Source organism: Girardinichthys multiradiatus, chromosome 19, assembly GCF_021462225.1.
Source record: "Girardinichthys multiradiatus isolate DD_20200921_A chromosome 19, DD_fGirMul_XY1, whole genome shotgun sequence".
In the NCBI taxonomy this organism is placed as follows: Eukaryota; Metazoa; Chordata; class Actinopteri; order Cyprinodontiformes; family Goodeidae; genus Girardinichthys; species Girardinichthys multiradiatus.
This window is the reverse complement of record NC_061811.1, coordinates 35,380,070-35,394,909: the sequence shown is the minus strand read 5'-3', so window position 1 is coordinate 35,394,909 and position 14,840 is coordinate 35,380,070. Positions and strand designations below refer to the sequence as shown.

General features: G+C 38.2%; 1 protein-coding gene across 1 annotated transcript in view; it reads right to left on the bottom strand.

The window, feature by feature from the left end:
• Positions 1-686: 686 nt before the first annotated feature.
• The window catches only part of LOC124885086 (protein AHNAK2-like), a 39,268-nt gene continuing 25,114 nt past the window's right edge, over positions 687-14,840 (bottom strand). The window contains exons 7-8 of the mRNA XM_047393282.1: positions 7,514-14,816; positions 687-6,433 (exon numbers count right to left, since the gene is read on the bottom strand). Coding sequence (XP_047249238.1) covers positions 2,316-6,433; positions 7,514-14,816 — 11,421 coding nt within the window. The 3' untranslated portion in view covers positions 687-2,315. The remainder of the gene's footprint in view (positions 6,434-7,513; positions 14,817-14,840) is intronic.

The window sequence follows — 14,840 nt, the reverse complement described above, 5'->3', positions numbered from 1 at the left end:
AAAAACTTTGTGGATTCTAACAGGAAACTGATAAAGGGTAATTACTGGGTCTTTCAGCAGGAAAATCATCCAAACATGTGACCAAAGCAACACAGAAATGATTTGATAGATACAAAATTAATCTTATTCCATGGCCATCTCAGTCTCCAGACCTAAGTGAGATAGAAAACCTGTGGGGTAAGAGGAAGAGAAGATGATCCAGGTATCAGAAAGATCTTGACAGATTGAGCAAATATTTATGGTTCAAGTTCACCTTCCTCTGTCTGCTCCAACCTTTTGAAATATTGTAGAAGAAGACTTAAGTGCTATCTTACTGGCTAAAGGAGGTTGTGTAAAGTATTTACAGTAGGGTTAGCTATAATTGTGCCACTGGTGATTTTGTCGAAAACAAATATTTCTTAACATAGATATTTTCCCTATTCAGGAAATGTAGTAAAATTAAAGGTTTGGATTTTTAATGCGATGTATGCTAGTGCAATAAAACACAAATTTATTTTTACTTTTTTACACATCTTTTTCAGGACTGCAAACAATACATGTGGTTGGTTGGCGCTGTAAATTGAAGGGTTTTATTATATCTTAGGGGTGAATAGTTTGAGGAGTGTCAATGTAATTTTGTATCAGAAAGAAACAAAGCAAGAATCAAAGAGCTTATAAAAAACAAATGTATCAATCAGCAAACTTAGTAAATGTTTTATATTCACTTTACTATTACTTATTGTTTATTGTGTGTAACTTTTCAAATACATTCAGTTACAGTATATTATAGCCTATCAGGATACAAACAAGGGCAGTGACCAAAAAATAACAAGGTTTCTAGAAGCTATATACATGGCCTGGAAAGTTTTAGTGTACATCATGGCAAATTAGGTTCTGCACAGTGATTTGTTACAAGTGTGATTATAGCAGGGCACTTTTACAAGTTTTACAATGAACATTTCACTTCAGCTTTGCATTGGTATTGTTCCTTTACACATCAGGTGTAGTCACACTATAGGGATAATTCCTGTACATTTATTTTTTTACTTGTATATAGGTTTCTCTGCTGTAAATATTTTCTACTTTAAGCATTATAGTGTCTTAAATGTGAACATACTTTGGAATATTAGCAACATTCTCAGAGCAGATCTTTTAACTGAATGCTATAGTGATCACCCTACAAATTATGGAAAGTGACATGAACAGTGTTGAAAAGTACAAATTGACAGGAATCATTTTACACAGAGTGCCTTGCAAAAGAATTTACAACCCTTGAAGGTTTTCCTGTTTTGCAACATCATAACCCCAAACCTCTGTGTACTTCATTGGGTTTTCATTTGATAAGCAAAAAGTAGCACATAACAGTGAAGGGGAAGAAACAAGATACATTGTTTATTTAGCAGTTGTTTATTTTTAACATATGTTCATTTTCTTTACAAATAAAAATGTTTGCATTAATCAGAGAAGCGAATCCAGAGGCTCATACAGAGCCTGCCCAAGGCATAAGCAAATTAAGCCACTGCTTAAGGACCCCAAACCAACAAGGGGCTCCAAGAAATTCTTGGATTTTAACACAGACCAAAGATATAAAATGTTTATATTTTTTATTAAGAATGAGAATACTATAAACTTTGATTTGGTGGAATAGATAAATTAAAATATTTTAAATAGCTCAGTTTGTTCAAACACATTTCAGCAAATAACCAATCATCTGTGATTGTTTTTAAGCTCAGCTAAATATAGTTACTCTCCTCTCTCAAACTGTACCAAATCTGTGTTAAAGCGCTGTTAGTGGTGGTAATAAACATGTCGCATTTTCAGAAGTGTATTTATTAATATTTATTTGTTAATTTGAAAACCAATTTTAGCCTACTTTGTGCCTATCACATAAAATACCCATAAACCCACTGAATTCTGTAGTTGTAATGTGATGAAATGTGAACAATTAAGTGAAAATATATTGGGTATCAATACTTTTGCAAGGTGTATGCTACCATATCACAAATACCTTTTATTGTAAAGCAAATACATATTATGTAATGAAGAGAATCACTTAACTAGCTTATTAACAGAATGGCCACATTATAACTGTTACAGTTGCACTTTGCTATAGCAATACATTTCTATATAGCTCAATAAACATGCAACTCGGCATCACATTGTTATGGCAATACATGGATACTAACAAATAACTTTCTGTGATTGTTTAATTGGTCCCTCTTCCAGTTGCCAGTCGTTCTTTGTTTTTAACTTCAGGTGGTGAAATTCTAAGCCCTTCTTTTATGATGGAACACAACAGGGAGTTGTATCTGTAAGCACAAATTCAAATTCTTCTTTCACTTCTCAGCCTCATCAAAGAACCTCATTTTCTCAGAGTGCACAGAATCTTTGAGCCTTTGAATTGATGATGCTGTCTCCCCTGAGATGGGTTCTGTGGTGCCAAATACATGGGTGATTTGTTTTGTTATTACCAGCGTCTCTTTGCTCTCACTTCTTTCCGTTGACGTTTCTTGAATCAAGTGTTTTTCAAACACTGTTCTCGGGGCGCTTAGAGGATCTTGGACCGTCCACGGTGAAGCTTCATCTACCTCTGACTGTAAAGCAAGGCCTTCAGCTGATTGGATTTGGACAGCAGTAAGTAACTTGGCATGCTGTGATTCTGGAGTAGCTTGTATGTTTGATGTAATGATATGTATTTTTCCAGACTTTAGTCTAATTGTATCTTCAGAAGACGATGAAACACCAGAAGACAAAATAGTGATCTTCTCAGGCAAATTGGCCACTTCTGTGATCAGCTCAGTCCTTGTGGTGGAAGTCATGATGCCACCGTGCATCTCTCCAAGTCCAGCAGCTGCACTGTCATCCATGTTTTTGATCATCACCTTGGTTGGGGAAGGTAAGAATGAGCCTGCAGGCTCACTTGTGATTGTAGAGCTTATATCAGCAAAAGCATCCGATGACTGGACAGAAAACGTTGGACTTCCTTCCTCATCCCTCGTTTCCCCTACTGGGCTGCTGTCTTTTATTTGCTCTACCTTGTCAAGAATCTTTTGTTGCTCCACTGGGGAAGACAAGCCAAACTTGGGGAACTTAAACCAACCTGAGCTCTCTGGACTTTTGGTAGTATCTTGCTTGGATTTTGCCTCCTTGTCCTTTGCATCTGTGTGCTTTGTGACGGGTACAACTGGTTCATGAGATTCCGTTGAGGTTTCAAGGTTTTGGTCAAATTTTCGAACATCAATGTCAACATCAGTAGACTTAAGGATGTCACCAAATGATGTTATAGCCAGTTTTGGTGATATATTTTCTTCTTTTTGCTCAATCTTCATTTCCAGTTGATCTTCACTCTTTTCATGCTCAGCATGGGCAGATTCATCTTCAGGTTTAGATCTTGAAAGACTCAGTCGTGGTATTTTAAAGGCAGGCAGTCTGAATTTACTTGGAGATCCATGAACCGCACTATCACTTTCTGTGTTTAGGGTTTCATGATCTGGTTGTACCAATTTGGAGGCATCTGTTTTAACATCAATCTTTGGCCCCTTGAAGATGACAGTAGGATCTTCCCCAGGGTGACTTCCATCACCTTCAGCTATTTTGTCTGTGCTCCGTGTCTCTGTTGTGACCTCATAAGATGCACTGCCAAATCTTGGCATTTTCAGAGTTGGCATTTTGAATTTTGATGGTGAGCCTTTTGCATCTTTAGATTTGACCTTAGCCTCAGAAGCTGCTGTTTCAAAACCTGTTGAATCATTTTTGTCTTCGTCTGCAGAGAGTTTGACCTCTGTTATCAGTTTGGTATCAACATGTTCAATTTTTACTCCGCGATCTGGGAGCTTAGCTTTTACTTCAGGCTCTTTCATGCTTGACTTTGAAAATGAAAACTTGGGAAGCGAAAACTTACTTTTCTTTAAGTTTGTGTCAGATTCTGCAGCTGGGGAGGCTTCTAGTGTGGGGACCCTTGGAGATTCTTTGACATCAGCTTCTGGCAGGCAGATTTTGCTCTCTGTTGGTGTTACGCCAGCTTTAGGTGTTTCAATGTTGACATCAACATCAGGGGCCTTACCACCAGTTCTTGAAAATGAGATGCTTGGAAAAGTCCAATTTAGTCGTTTTATTTTACCTTCAAACTCAACAGTAGGGACATCTTCTCCTTTTGCCTCAGCACTGGATAGCTGGACTTCAACTTTGTCTTGATATTTCTTTTGTTCCCATTCTTCAGCATTTACATCTATTGGTTTAATATCAACATTAGGTTCTACATCAATTCTTTTCTCTTTGGTCACATCAGGTATTTCCACACTGAGATGTGGGGTTGTAACTCCAAATTTGGGTAGGGTAATTTTAGACATTTTAACTTCTGATACAGCTTCGATCTCACCTGAATAAGCTGTGTCTGGAGACTTAATTTCCATTTGCACAGAAGGTTGTTTAATTTTTGCATCTGACAACGGAACTTCAGCGTTGACTTCTGGTACAGTGACATCTACATTTGTTGTGGATAAGGTAATTCCAGTTTCAGGCCCTTTGGCTTTTGCCATTGAAAAACCAAGACTTGGCAGTTTAAATGTATGCCCTCTTCTTTCATTATCAGTTTCTGAACACTCTAAATCTATGGATGAATCCTTATTTTCAATGCTCGGTTCTTCTGTGGTAACTGTAAGAACCTTCTCCAAAGTTGTACTATCACCTTTCACTGTTTTGACATCTTTGTCCAAGGCAGGTACTTGTTCATTGGAACTTTGAGTAGCAAGACCACATTTTGGTAACTTGAATGTTGGCATTTTAAATTTGGATGGTGATCCATCACTGTCCTTTGATACGACCTTTATCTCAGGTGCCTTAGTTTCCATTGCAGTAACAGTGTTTTTCAGTTCAGCCTCATCTTCTTCCTTTTTGTCCAACTGAGGACCTTCTCCTGTGGAGCTTTGAGTAGCAAGCCCAAATTTTGGCAACTTGAATGCAGGCATTTTAAATTTAGATGGTGAACCATCAGTTTCCTTCACCACTGTTTTGATTTCAGGTTCTTTAGCTTCTATTGCAGTAGAAGTGTTTTTCAGATCATCATCAGGGAATTTGACTTCAGTTTTGACTTCAGGCAATGTGACATCTACTTCTCTCTTTGATAACCCTAGCTCAGTGTCAGCCCCTTTGACCTCTGTGACAGAAAAACCAAGACTTGGCAACTTAAACTTTTTTCCTTTTCCTTCACGATCACTCCCTTCAGTTTTTGGCTCTAACAATGGACCTTTAATTTCCATGCTTGGTGTGGTAACTGCAATAACCTCTTCTGAAATTGTAGTTTCACCTACCCCTGGAAGTACTTCTCCGGTGGAACTTTGAGCAGCAAGCCTAAATTTTGGTAACTTAAAATTTGGCATTTTAAATTTGGATGGTGATCCATCTTTATCCTTTCTTATATTTTTGTTTTCAAGTGCTTTAGTTTCAACTTCAACAGAAGATTTGTTTAATTTGTCATCAGGGAGTTCGACTTCAGCTTTCACTGCTGGTAGTGTAACATCTATATCTGTCTTTAAGCTCAAATCAGTATCAGGCTCTTTGGCTTGTGGTACTAAAAAACTCAGACTTGGAGATTTGAACTTCTCTTCCTTTCCTTCATGTTCACTTCCGACAGTATTTATATCAACTGATGTCCCCTTAATTTCAATATTTGGTCCTTCTACAGTAACTCTAAGTACCTCCTCTGAAGCTGTAGTTTCACATCCCCCTGTTTTGAGATCTTTGTCAACAGAAGGTACTTCTTCAGTGGAACTTGGAGTTGCAACCCCAAATTTGGGGAATTTAAAAGTTGGCATCTTAAATTTGGATGGTGATCCATCATTATCCTTTGAAACAACTTGAATGTCAGGTCTTTTAGTTTCTGTTTCTGTAGAGATTATTTTCAGCTCATCATCAGGAATTTTGACTTTAGCTTTAAGCTCTGGTTGTGTCACATCTCTATCTGTCTTCAAACTTAAATCCATGTCTGGCCCTTTGGTTTGTGTAACAGAAAAGCCAAGACTTGGCAACTTAAACTTTTTTTCTTCTCGTTCACGTTCACTTCCCTCTGTTTTAGACTCTACAGATGGACCCCTAATTTCAAACTTTGGTCCTTCTGTGCTACCTGCAATGACCTCATAGGACATTGTAGTTTCATCTCCTCCTGTTTTGATGTCTTTGTCCAAAGGAGGTACTTCTTTCATGGAACTCTGAGCAGACAGCCCAAATTTTGGTAACTTGAATGTTGGCATCTTAAACTTGGAGGGTGAACCTTCTTTTTCTGTTTTCATACCTTTGAATTCTGGAGCTTTAGCTTCCACTTCAGAAGATATGTTAAATTTTTCATCAGGGACTTTGACTTCCATTTTGACATCTGGTACTGTAACATCTACATCTGTCTTGGATAACTTTATTTCAGTATCAGGTCCTTTGGTTTGTGATACTGAAAAATCAAGACCTGGCATTTTAAATTTGGATGGTGATCCATCTTTATCCTTTCTTATATTTTTGTTTTCAAGTGCTTTAGTTTCAACTTCAACAGAAGATTTGTTTAATTTGTCATCAGGGAGTTCGACTTCAGCTTTCACTGCTGGTAGTGTAACATCTATATCTGTCTTTAAGCTCAAATCAGTATCAGGCTCTTTGGCTTGTGGTACTAAAAAACTCAGACATGGAGGTTTGAACTTCTCTTCCTTTCCTTCATGTTCACTTCCGACAGTATTTATATGAACTGATGTCCCCTTAATTTCAATATTTGGTCCTTCTACAGTAACTCTAAGTACCTCCTCTGAAGCTGTAGTTTCACATCCCCCTGTTTTGAGATCTTTGTCAACAGAAGGTACTTCTTCAGTGGAACTTGGAGTTGCAACCCCAAATTTGGGGAATTTAAAAGTTGGCATCTTAAATTTGGATGGTGATCCATCATTATCCTTTGAAACAACTTGAATGTCAGGTCCTTTAGTTTCTGTTTCTGTAGAGATTATTTTCAGCTCATCATCGGGAATTTTGACTTTAGCTTTAAGCTCTGGTTGTGTCACATCTCTATCTGTCTTCAAACTTAAATCCATGTCTGGCCCTTTGGTTTGTGTAACAGAAAAACCAAGACTTGGCAACTTAAACTTTTTTTCTTCTCGTTCACGTTCACTTCCCTCTGTTTTAGACTCTACAGATGGACCCCTAATTTCAAACTTTGGTCCTTCTGTGCTACCTGCAATGACCTCATAGGACATTGTAGTTTCATCTCCTCCTGTTTTGATGTCTTTGTCCAAAGGAGGTACTTCTTTCGTGGAACTCTGAGCAGATAGCCCAAATTTTGGTAACTTGAATGTTGGCATCTTAAACTTGGAGGGTGAACCTTTTTCTGTTTTCATACCTTTGAATTCTGGAGCTTTAGCTTCCACTTCAGAAGATATGTTAAATTTTTCATCAGGGACTTTGACTTCCATTTTGACATCTGGTACTGTAACATCTACATCTGTCTTGGATAACTTTATTTCAGTATCAGGTCCTTTGGTCTGTGATACTGAAAAATCAAGACTTGGCAGTTTAAATTTTTTTTCTCTTCCCTCATTTTCAGTTCCTGTTATTTTTAAATCTGCTGATGGATCCTTAATGTCAATGCTTGTCCCTTCTGTGCTAACTGGAAAACCTTCTCCAGAAGTTGTAGTTTCACTTGCTCCTGTTTTGACGTCTTTGTCCAAAGGAGGTACTTCTTTCGTGGAACTCTGAGCAGATAGCCCAAATTTTGGTAACTTGAACGTCGGCATCTTAAACTTGGAGGGTGAACCTTCTTTTTCTGTTTTAATGCCTTTGACTTCTGGAGCTTTAACTTCCACTTCAGAAGATATGTTACATTTTTCATCAGGGACTTTGTCTTTCATTTTGACATTTGGTACTGTAACATCTACATCTGTCTTGGATAGGTTTATTTCAGTATCAGATCCTTTGGTTTGTGATACTGAAAAACCAAGACTTGGCAGTTCAAATTTTCTTCCTCTTCCTTCATTTTCAGTTCCTGTTATTTTTAAATCTGCTGATGGATCCTTAATGTCAATGCTTGTCCCTTCTGTGCTAACTGGAAAACCTTCTCCAGAAGTTGTAGTTTCACTTGCTCCTGTTTTGACGTCTTTGTCCAAAGGAGGTACTTCTTTCGTGGAACTCTGAGCAGATAGCCCAAATTTTGGTAACTTGAACGTCGGCATCTTAAACTTGGAGGGTGAACCTTCTTTTTCTGTTTTAATGCCTTTGACTTCTGGAGCTTTAACTTCCACTTCAGAAGATATGTTACATTTTTCATCAGGGACTTTGTCTTTCATTTTGACATTTGGTACTGTAACATCTACATCTGTCTTGGATAGGTTTATTTCAGTATCAGATCCTTTGGTTTGTGATACTGAAAAACCAAGACTTGGCAGTTCAAATTTTCTTCCTCTTCCTTCATTTTCAGTTCCTGTTATTTTTAAATCTGCTGATGGATCCTTAATGTCAATGCTTGTCCCTTCTGTGCTAACTGGAAAACCTTCTCCAGAAGTTGTAGTTTCGCTAGCTCCTGTTTTGAGGTCTTTGTCCAAAGGAGGTACTTCTTTCGTGGAACTCTGAGCAGATAGCCCAAATTTTGGTAACTTGAATGTCGGCATCTTAAACTTGGAGGGTGAACCTTCTTTTTCTGTTTCCATACCTTTGACTTCTGGAGCTTTAGCTTCCACTTCAGAAGATATGCTACATTTTTCATCAGGGACTTTGACTTCCATTTTGACATCTGGTACTGTAACATCTACATCTGTCTTGGATAAGTTTATTTCAGTATCAGGTCCTTTGGTTTGTGATACTGAAAAACCAAGACTTGGCAGTTCAAATTTTCTTCCTCTTCCTTCATTTTCAGTTCCTGTTATTTTTAAATCTTCTGGTGGATCCTTAATGTCAATGCTTGTCCCTTCTGTGCTAACTGGAAAACCTTCTCCAGAAGTTGTAGTTACGCTAGCTCCTGTTTTGAGGTCTTTGTCCAAAGGAGGTACTTCTTTTGTGGAACTCTGAGCAGATAGCCCAAATTTTGGTAACTTGAATGTCGGCATCTTAAACTTGGAGGGTGAACCTTCTTTTTCTGTTTTCATACCTTTGAATTCTGGAGCTTTAGCTTCCACTTCAGAAGATATGCTACATTTTTCATCAGGGACTTTGACTTCCATTTTGACATCTGGTACTGTAACATCTATATCTGTCTTGGATAACTTTATTTCAGTATCAGGTCCTTTGGTTTGTGATACTGAAAAATCAAGACTTGGCGGTTTAAATTTTGTTTTTCTTTCCTCATTTTCAGTTCCTGTTATTTTTAAATCTGTTGATGGATCCCTAATGTCAATGCTTGTCCCTTCTGTGCTAACTGGAAAACCTTCTCCAGAAGTTGTAGTTTTGCTAGCTCCTGTTTTGATGTCTTTGTCCAAAGGAGGTACTTCTTTCGTGGAACTCTGAGCAGATAGCCCAAATTTTGGTAACTTGAATGTCGGCATCTTAAACTTGGAGGGTGAACCTTCTTTTTCTGTTTTAATACCTTTGACTTCTGGAGCTTTAACTTCCACTTCAGAAGATATGTTACATTTTTCATCAGGGACTTTGTCTTTCATTTTGACATCTGGTACTTTAACATCTACATCTGTCTTGGATAAGTTTATTTCAGTATCAGGTCCTTTGGTTTGTGATACTGAAAAACCAAGACTTGGCAGTTTAAATTTGTTTTCTCTTTCCTCATTTTCAGGTCCTGTCATTTTTAAATCTGCTGGTGGATCCTTAATGTCAATGCTTGTCCCTTCTGTGCTAACTGGAAAACTTTCTCCAGAAGTTGTAGTTTCACCTCCTCCTGTTTTGACATCTTCATCCAAAGGAGCTCCTTCTTCAGTGGAACTCTGAGCAGACAGCCCAAATTTTGGTAACTTGAATGTCGGCATCTTAAACTTGGATGGTGATCCTTCTTTTTCCTTTTTTAACACTTTGATTATGGGGGCTGGATCTTTTATGTCAGAGGAGCATTTGTTCAAATCATCATTCAGTTTGACATCAGCTTTTCTTTCTATAATATTTGCATCTATATCAATACTTGAAAGGCCCAAGTCAGTGTCAGGCCCAGACAATCCAAGATGTGGAATTTTAGACTCAATCTCTTTGCTTTCATGTTTGGTTTCAGTAATTTTTTCACCCTCTGATTTACCTTCAAGGGAACTGCTGGAAGCTCTGGAGTCGATTGCAATAATTGCTTCAGGAATCTCAATGTTATCTCCATCTACAATTACATATTTGCCCACAGTAGAATGTTCTTCATTGGTAGTTGAGATGGCCACTCCAAATTTAGGTAACTTGAAGGTTGGCATCTTAAATTTCCCTTGTGATCTCTGTTTGTCTTTTTCAACAACATTAATATCAGGAGCTTTACTATCCTCTTCTGTACCTTTGTTTTTCTGTTCAGCATCACCGAGCTTGTCTTCAGCTTTGGTCTTTTGTTGTGTCACATCTATATCAGAGTCATGAACTTTGATTTGAGGCACAGAAAAACCAAGATTTGGCATTTTAAACCTGTGCGTTTTTCCTTCATGATCTGCTTCTATAGTTTTCATATCTATGAATGGGCCTTCAGTATCAGTGCTAGATGCAGCAATGGTAACTGCAAGAACCTCGTCAGGAATGTCCATGTCAATGCCATCTCTTTGGGCATTTTTGTCTGAAGGATATGCTCTGGTAGTGGAACTAGGGCTGCCAAGTCCTAACTTAGGTAATCTGAATGTTGGCATGTTAAATTGTGATGGTGATTGTTTCACATCTTGTTCCTTGAAATCAGCATCAGGTATTTTTGCGTCCCTCTTGCTTTCAGTATGTATCACCTCTACATCTTTTGTTGTTTCGGGCCCTTTTCCTTTTGACATTGTGATTCCCAACTTTGGCATTTTTAACCTGCCTCTTGTTTCTTCCAGTATGGGTTGAGTGTGCACTTCTGGTTTTCCAACTTCCACTTTTCCAGTGGGGATCAGAATTTCTGCTTTTCCCAGACTAACATCTGCTGTAGGGACTGGGATTCCCACTTTAGTTTCAGTATCTGGCAGCATGGTTTCTGTATTTTGCAAGTCTTCTTGGTCTTCTACTGCCATGACATCTACAGCTTTACCTGAAACTCCAAGATGAAATTCTGGTCCTTTTACCTTTGGCAAAGTAATTCCCATCCTAGGCAGTTTTATCTTTCCTTCTCGTCCATGAAGTTGACTCTCAGCCTGTATTTCAAGTTCAGGTATCTCACTAAGGGCCACTGGAGATGAAAAATTTCCTTTTTCTCCATCAACCTGTGACAGTTTAACTTCTTTAGCCTCAGGAACCAGCACTATAATTTCAGATTTTGATGCTGAGTAATCAAAATCTTGCTGAACTGCCATCTGCAGAGTTTTTCCCTCTAGCCTAAGACCAGGTTCTGCAGGCTCAGCATCAATGAGTTTTACCTCAGCTTCACCTTCAAGCAAAATGACATCAACATCAACAACTTTTTTCGATGAGGTTGCACCAGTTTCAGGACCCCTTAGTTTTGGGAGTGATATTCCAAATTTTGGAACTTTGAACTTACTTGCTCTTCCATCAATTTCAGGTGCTTTGGTTTTCACATCAGCAGGTGGACCAACATCAGTGTCAATAGTAACACCAACTTCAGATGACTGTGTGTCAGAAACATTACTACTGAGGGTTGGGGTAGCAGCTCCAAATCTTGGCATTTTAAAAGGGGACTTTTTAAATTTTGATGATGATCCTTCAAAATTTTTTGTTGTAACTTTGATTCCATGAGCCCTAACATCTAGTTTTGTAGATGATCTATTTCCTTCAACGTCATGCTCTTTGATTTCTCCTTTAACTTCTGGCAGTGTTGGATCTTTTCCTTTCTTTGATAGGCTTATATCTGACTCAAGAACTGTAACTTTTGGGAGTACAATTCCCAGTTGGGGCATTTTAATCTGGTGTCCTTTCACCTCACCTTCACTCTGCAGTGATTTGATTTTCAGGTCAAATTGTTCTATCCCTATCTTTTGTTTTTGCCCGGAAATATCTTTGTTAACATCAGTTTCTAAACTTTCAATGAGTTTGAGCTCAGGTTTGGCCTCTGGCAGGATAAAATCTGCATCTTTCTTTGATACGCTTATTTCAGGACCTTTTAATTTTGTTGATGTCATTTCAAAATTTGCCATTTTGATTTTGCCTTTTTGTTCATATTCACCTTTAGTCTGCAAAGGTTTAACTTCTACTCCGGCTTTTTCTAACTCCATCTTTTGCTTTAGAAAAGATGCATTTATCTTTCCAGGTGTAACATCTATCTCAGATACTCCTAGGAGTGGGCCTTCAGCCGTATCAGGTGATAGTTTGTCATGTGCAACTTTCTTTGACAAGCTCAAGTTGAATTCTGGGCCTTTGATTTTTGGCATTTTGATTCCAAACTTTGCGAATTTGCTTGCTTCCTTATCAGACTCCCTTTGGGTTTCAACTGGTTCTGTTTTCATTACAGGTTTTTCTGCCCTTGCTGTTTCTTCTGGAACATCAATACCTGAGCTTTTGATCATTGCTTTCTCTGGGCCTCCTGGGATTGGTCTTCCTTTAACCTGTGTTTCTGTGACAGCTGTGTCTTTCTTGGATGTGATAATATCAACAGTTGCTCCTTTTAATTTTGGCAATGAGATGTCAAGGTCTTGCCATTCAAATGTACTCTTTCCATCTCTGTCAAGAGGTTTTGTTGTAACCTCATCAGAGACTATATCCTCTTTTCCACTGGGTATGTCTGAAGGAGTTATTCCAAATTTAAACAGCTCATTCTTTCCATCTTTAGGTTCATCATCATTTTCTTTACTTCTAAACAAAATAGCAGATGTCTTCGCATGAGTACTCATATCAAAACTTGTCAAACCACCATCTTTTTTGACTGACGACTCATCTGTTGAGTCAATGTATTCGATGCCATCAAGTTCCGGTACTTCACATATGACTTCTCCAGTTTGCCTCTCATCTTTACTTGTTTCAGTTTTTAGCTCTTTTCCCTGAATGAAAGTTTGTTTTTGCAAGTCAATTCCAATATAAGGCAATCTTCTTGATTTTGCTGACATCCCAAAGCTAGGCATTGTTACTTTTGGCTTAATGGATGTACTCTGTGGTTCTTTGGTTGCGGCTAATTCAGATTCGATTTTTCCATTTGTTCTATTAAATTCTTTTTCTTGAAGAATGGATACTTCTGTACAAGATATTACAATATCTTGTTTTTTAAAGACCATAGTTTCCTCTTCTTTTTTGCACTCTGTTGGGCCGGTTTTTTCTTCCTTTTGATATTTTTCGAAAGCTATCTTGTTCTCAGCTAAAAACATTGTTTTGGAGAGTTCTGAGGACGCAGTCATGTCAGACCTTATCAAATGATCTTCTTGTTTTGGTTTTGCTACTTTTGTGGGTGTTTTTACAGATATTCGTTGAGCATTAGCATCTATGACAGTTATTTCTTCTCGGATAGGCACTCCAGATATATCAACTTGAGGCAGCTTAAATCCAGGCAATTTTGAAACAGCTTCTTTCACACTGTCAACGTCAATTGACATTTGCACTGTTTCAGCTTGACCTTCTTTCTTTCTTATTTTTAAATCAGCTTTAGGTTCCTTTTTTCTCGTGGTTGTAGTTTTCATAGCCATGTCCTCCATACCTGGAATCTCAATGTCTTCACGTTTGGGAAGTTGTGTTATGGAAACACGGCCAGTTTCAGTTGTGGATTCTTGATCGTTTGCTTTTTGCATTTCTTCTGAGGTAGCAATATTCATCATGTCTATGTCTATTTCAGGTTGCTTAAGTTTTGGACTGGACATTTTGGATTGTTTCTTTTTTATGTCCTTTCCTTTCTGTGTTTTTTCATCCCCTTTCTTTGGAGATTTCCGCACAGATATCCCAAGTTCCACCTTTGGTAAACTTATCTGTGCTGTAATAGATTTGGATGGGATTACCTTTGAACTGTCACTACTCTGGATTTTATTATTTATGGAGACCGTAGACTGATCTCCCAGCAGTTTGGTTTTTGACTCAGAGCTTGAGAGAACATCAGATTTTCCTGTTTCAGGAAGATCTTCTGTGTCAACACTTGCTCCAAGAGTTTTGAGCCTTTTGGGTGAGGATTTTGCTTTGGCTTCTTTTTTGTGCAATTTATCCTTCCCCAAAATTTTCATTTTTAATTCTGACTTCTCTTTTTTCTTTTGTTTCTCATCCGGGGATTTTGGAGTACCAGACTGGCTTTCTTGATCAGTCAGAGCTACAGTTAGATCTGTTGTTTTCAAAGCGCTGTTCATACTGATAAGTTCCACCTTGTGTTGAATGTTTTGAGTGTTGCTTGTTGTTTGACTTTTCTGGTCAGACTCTATACCTTTCTCTGCCTTCTTATCTGCTTGTACATTGACTTCTAGTGTTTTTCCTAAGGGGTATTCAGGGAACTCAGGTGTCAGAGTATCTGATTCCTGCTTCTGCTGTATATCACAACTCATCTGCCCAGTCGTTGCATCCGTGTCCTGGTCTTCAGATGAACTTATGCGGCCTCTTTTTGTTAGAGCAGAGAGCTTTATTTTATGCTTCTTTTTGCCTTTGAGAGCGTCCTGAGATTTTATGGGTGACTCTGTGTCACTTGTTGTAGGACTAAGCTCAAGCTTTCTCTGCTCATCTGCTTCTGATGAACTGTGAGACCTTGTGAAACGGGATTTACGTCCTTTTCCAAATGAAGGAAACTTCGGCCATGAAATGCGAGCATCCCTGCGCCTTCTGGTTTTTCCTTGCTCCCTTATCTCTGTGGAGGAAACTTCCTCCTCCTGTTGAGCAAAAGAGAAATTACA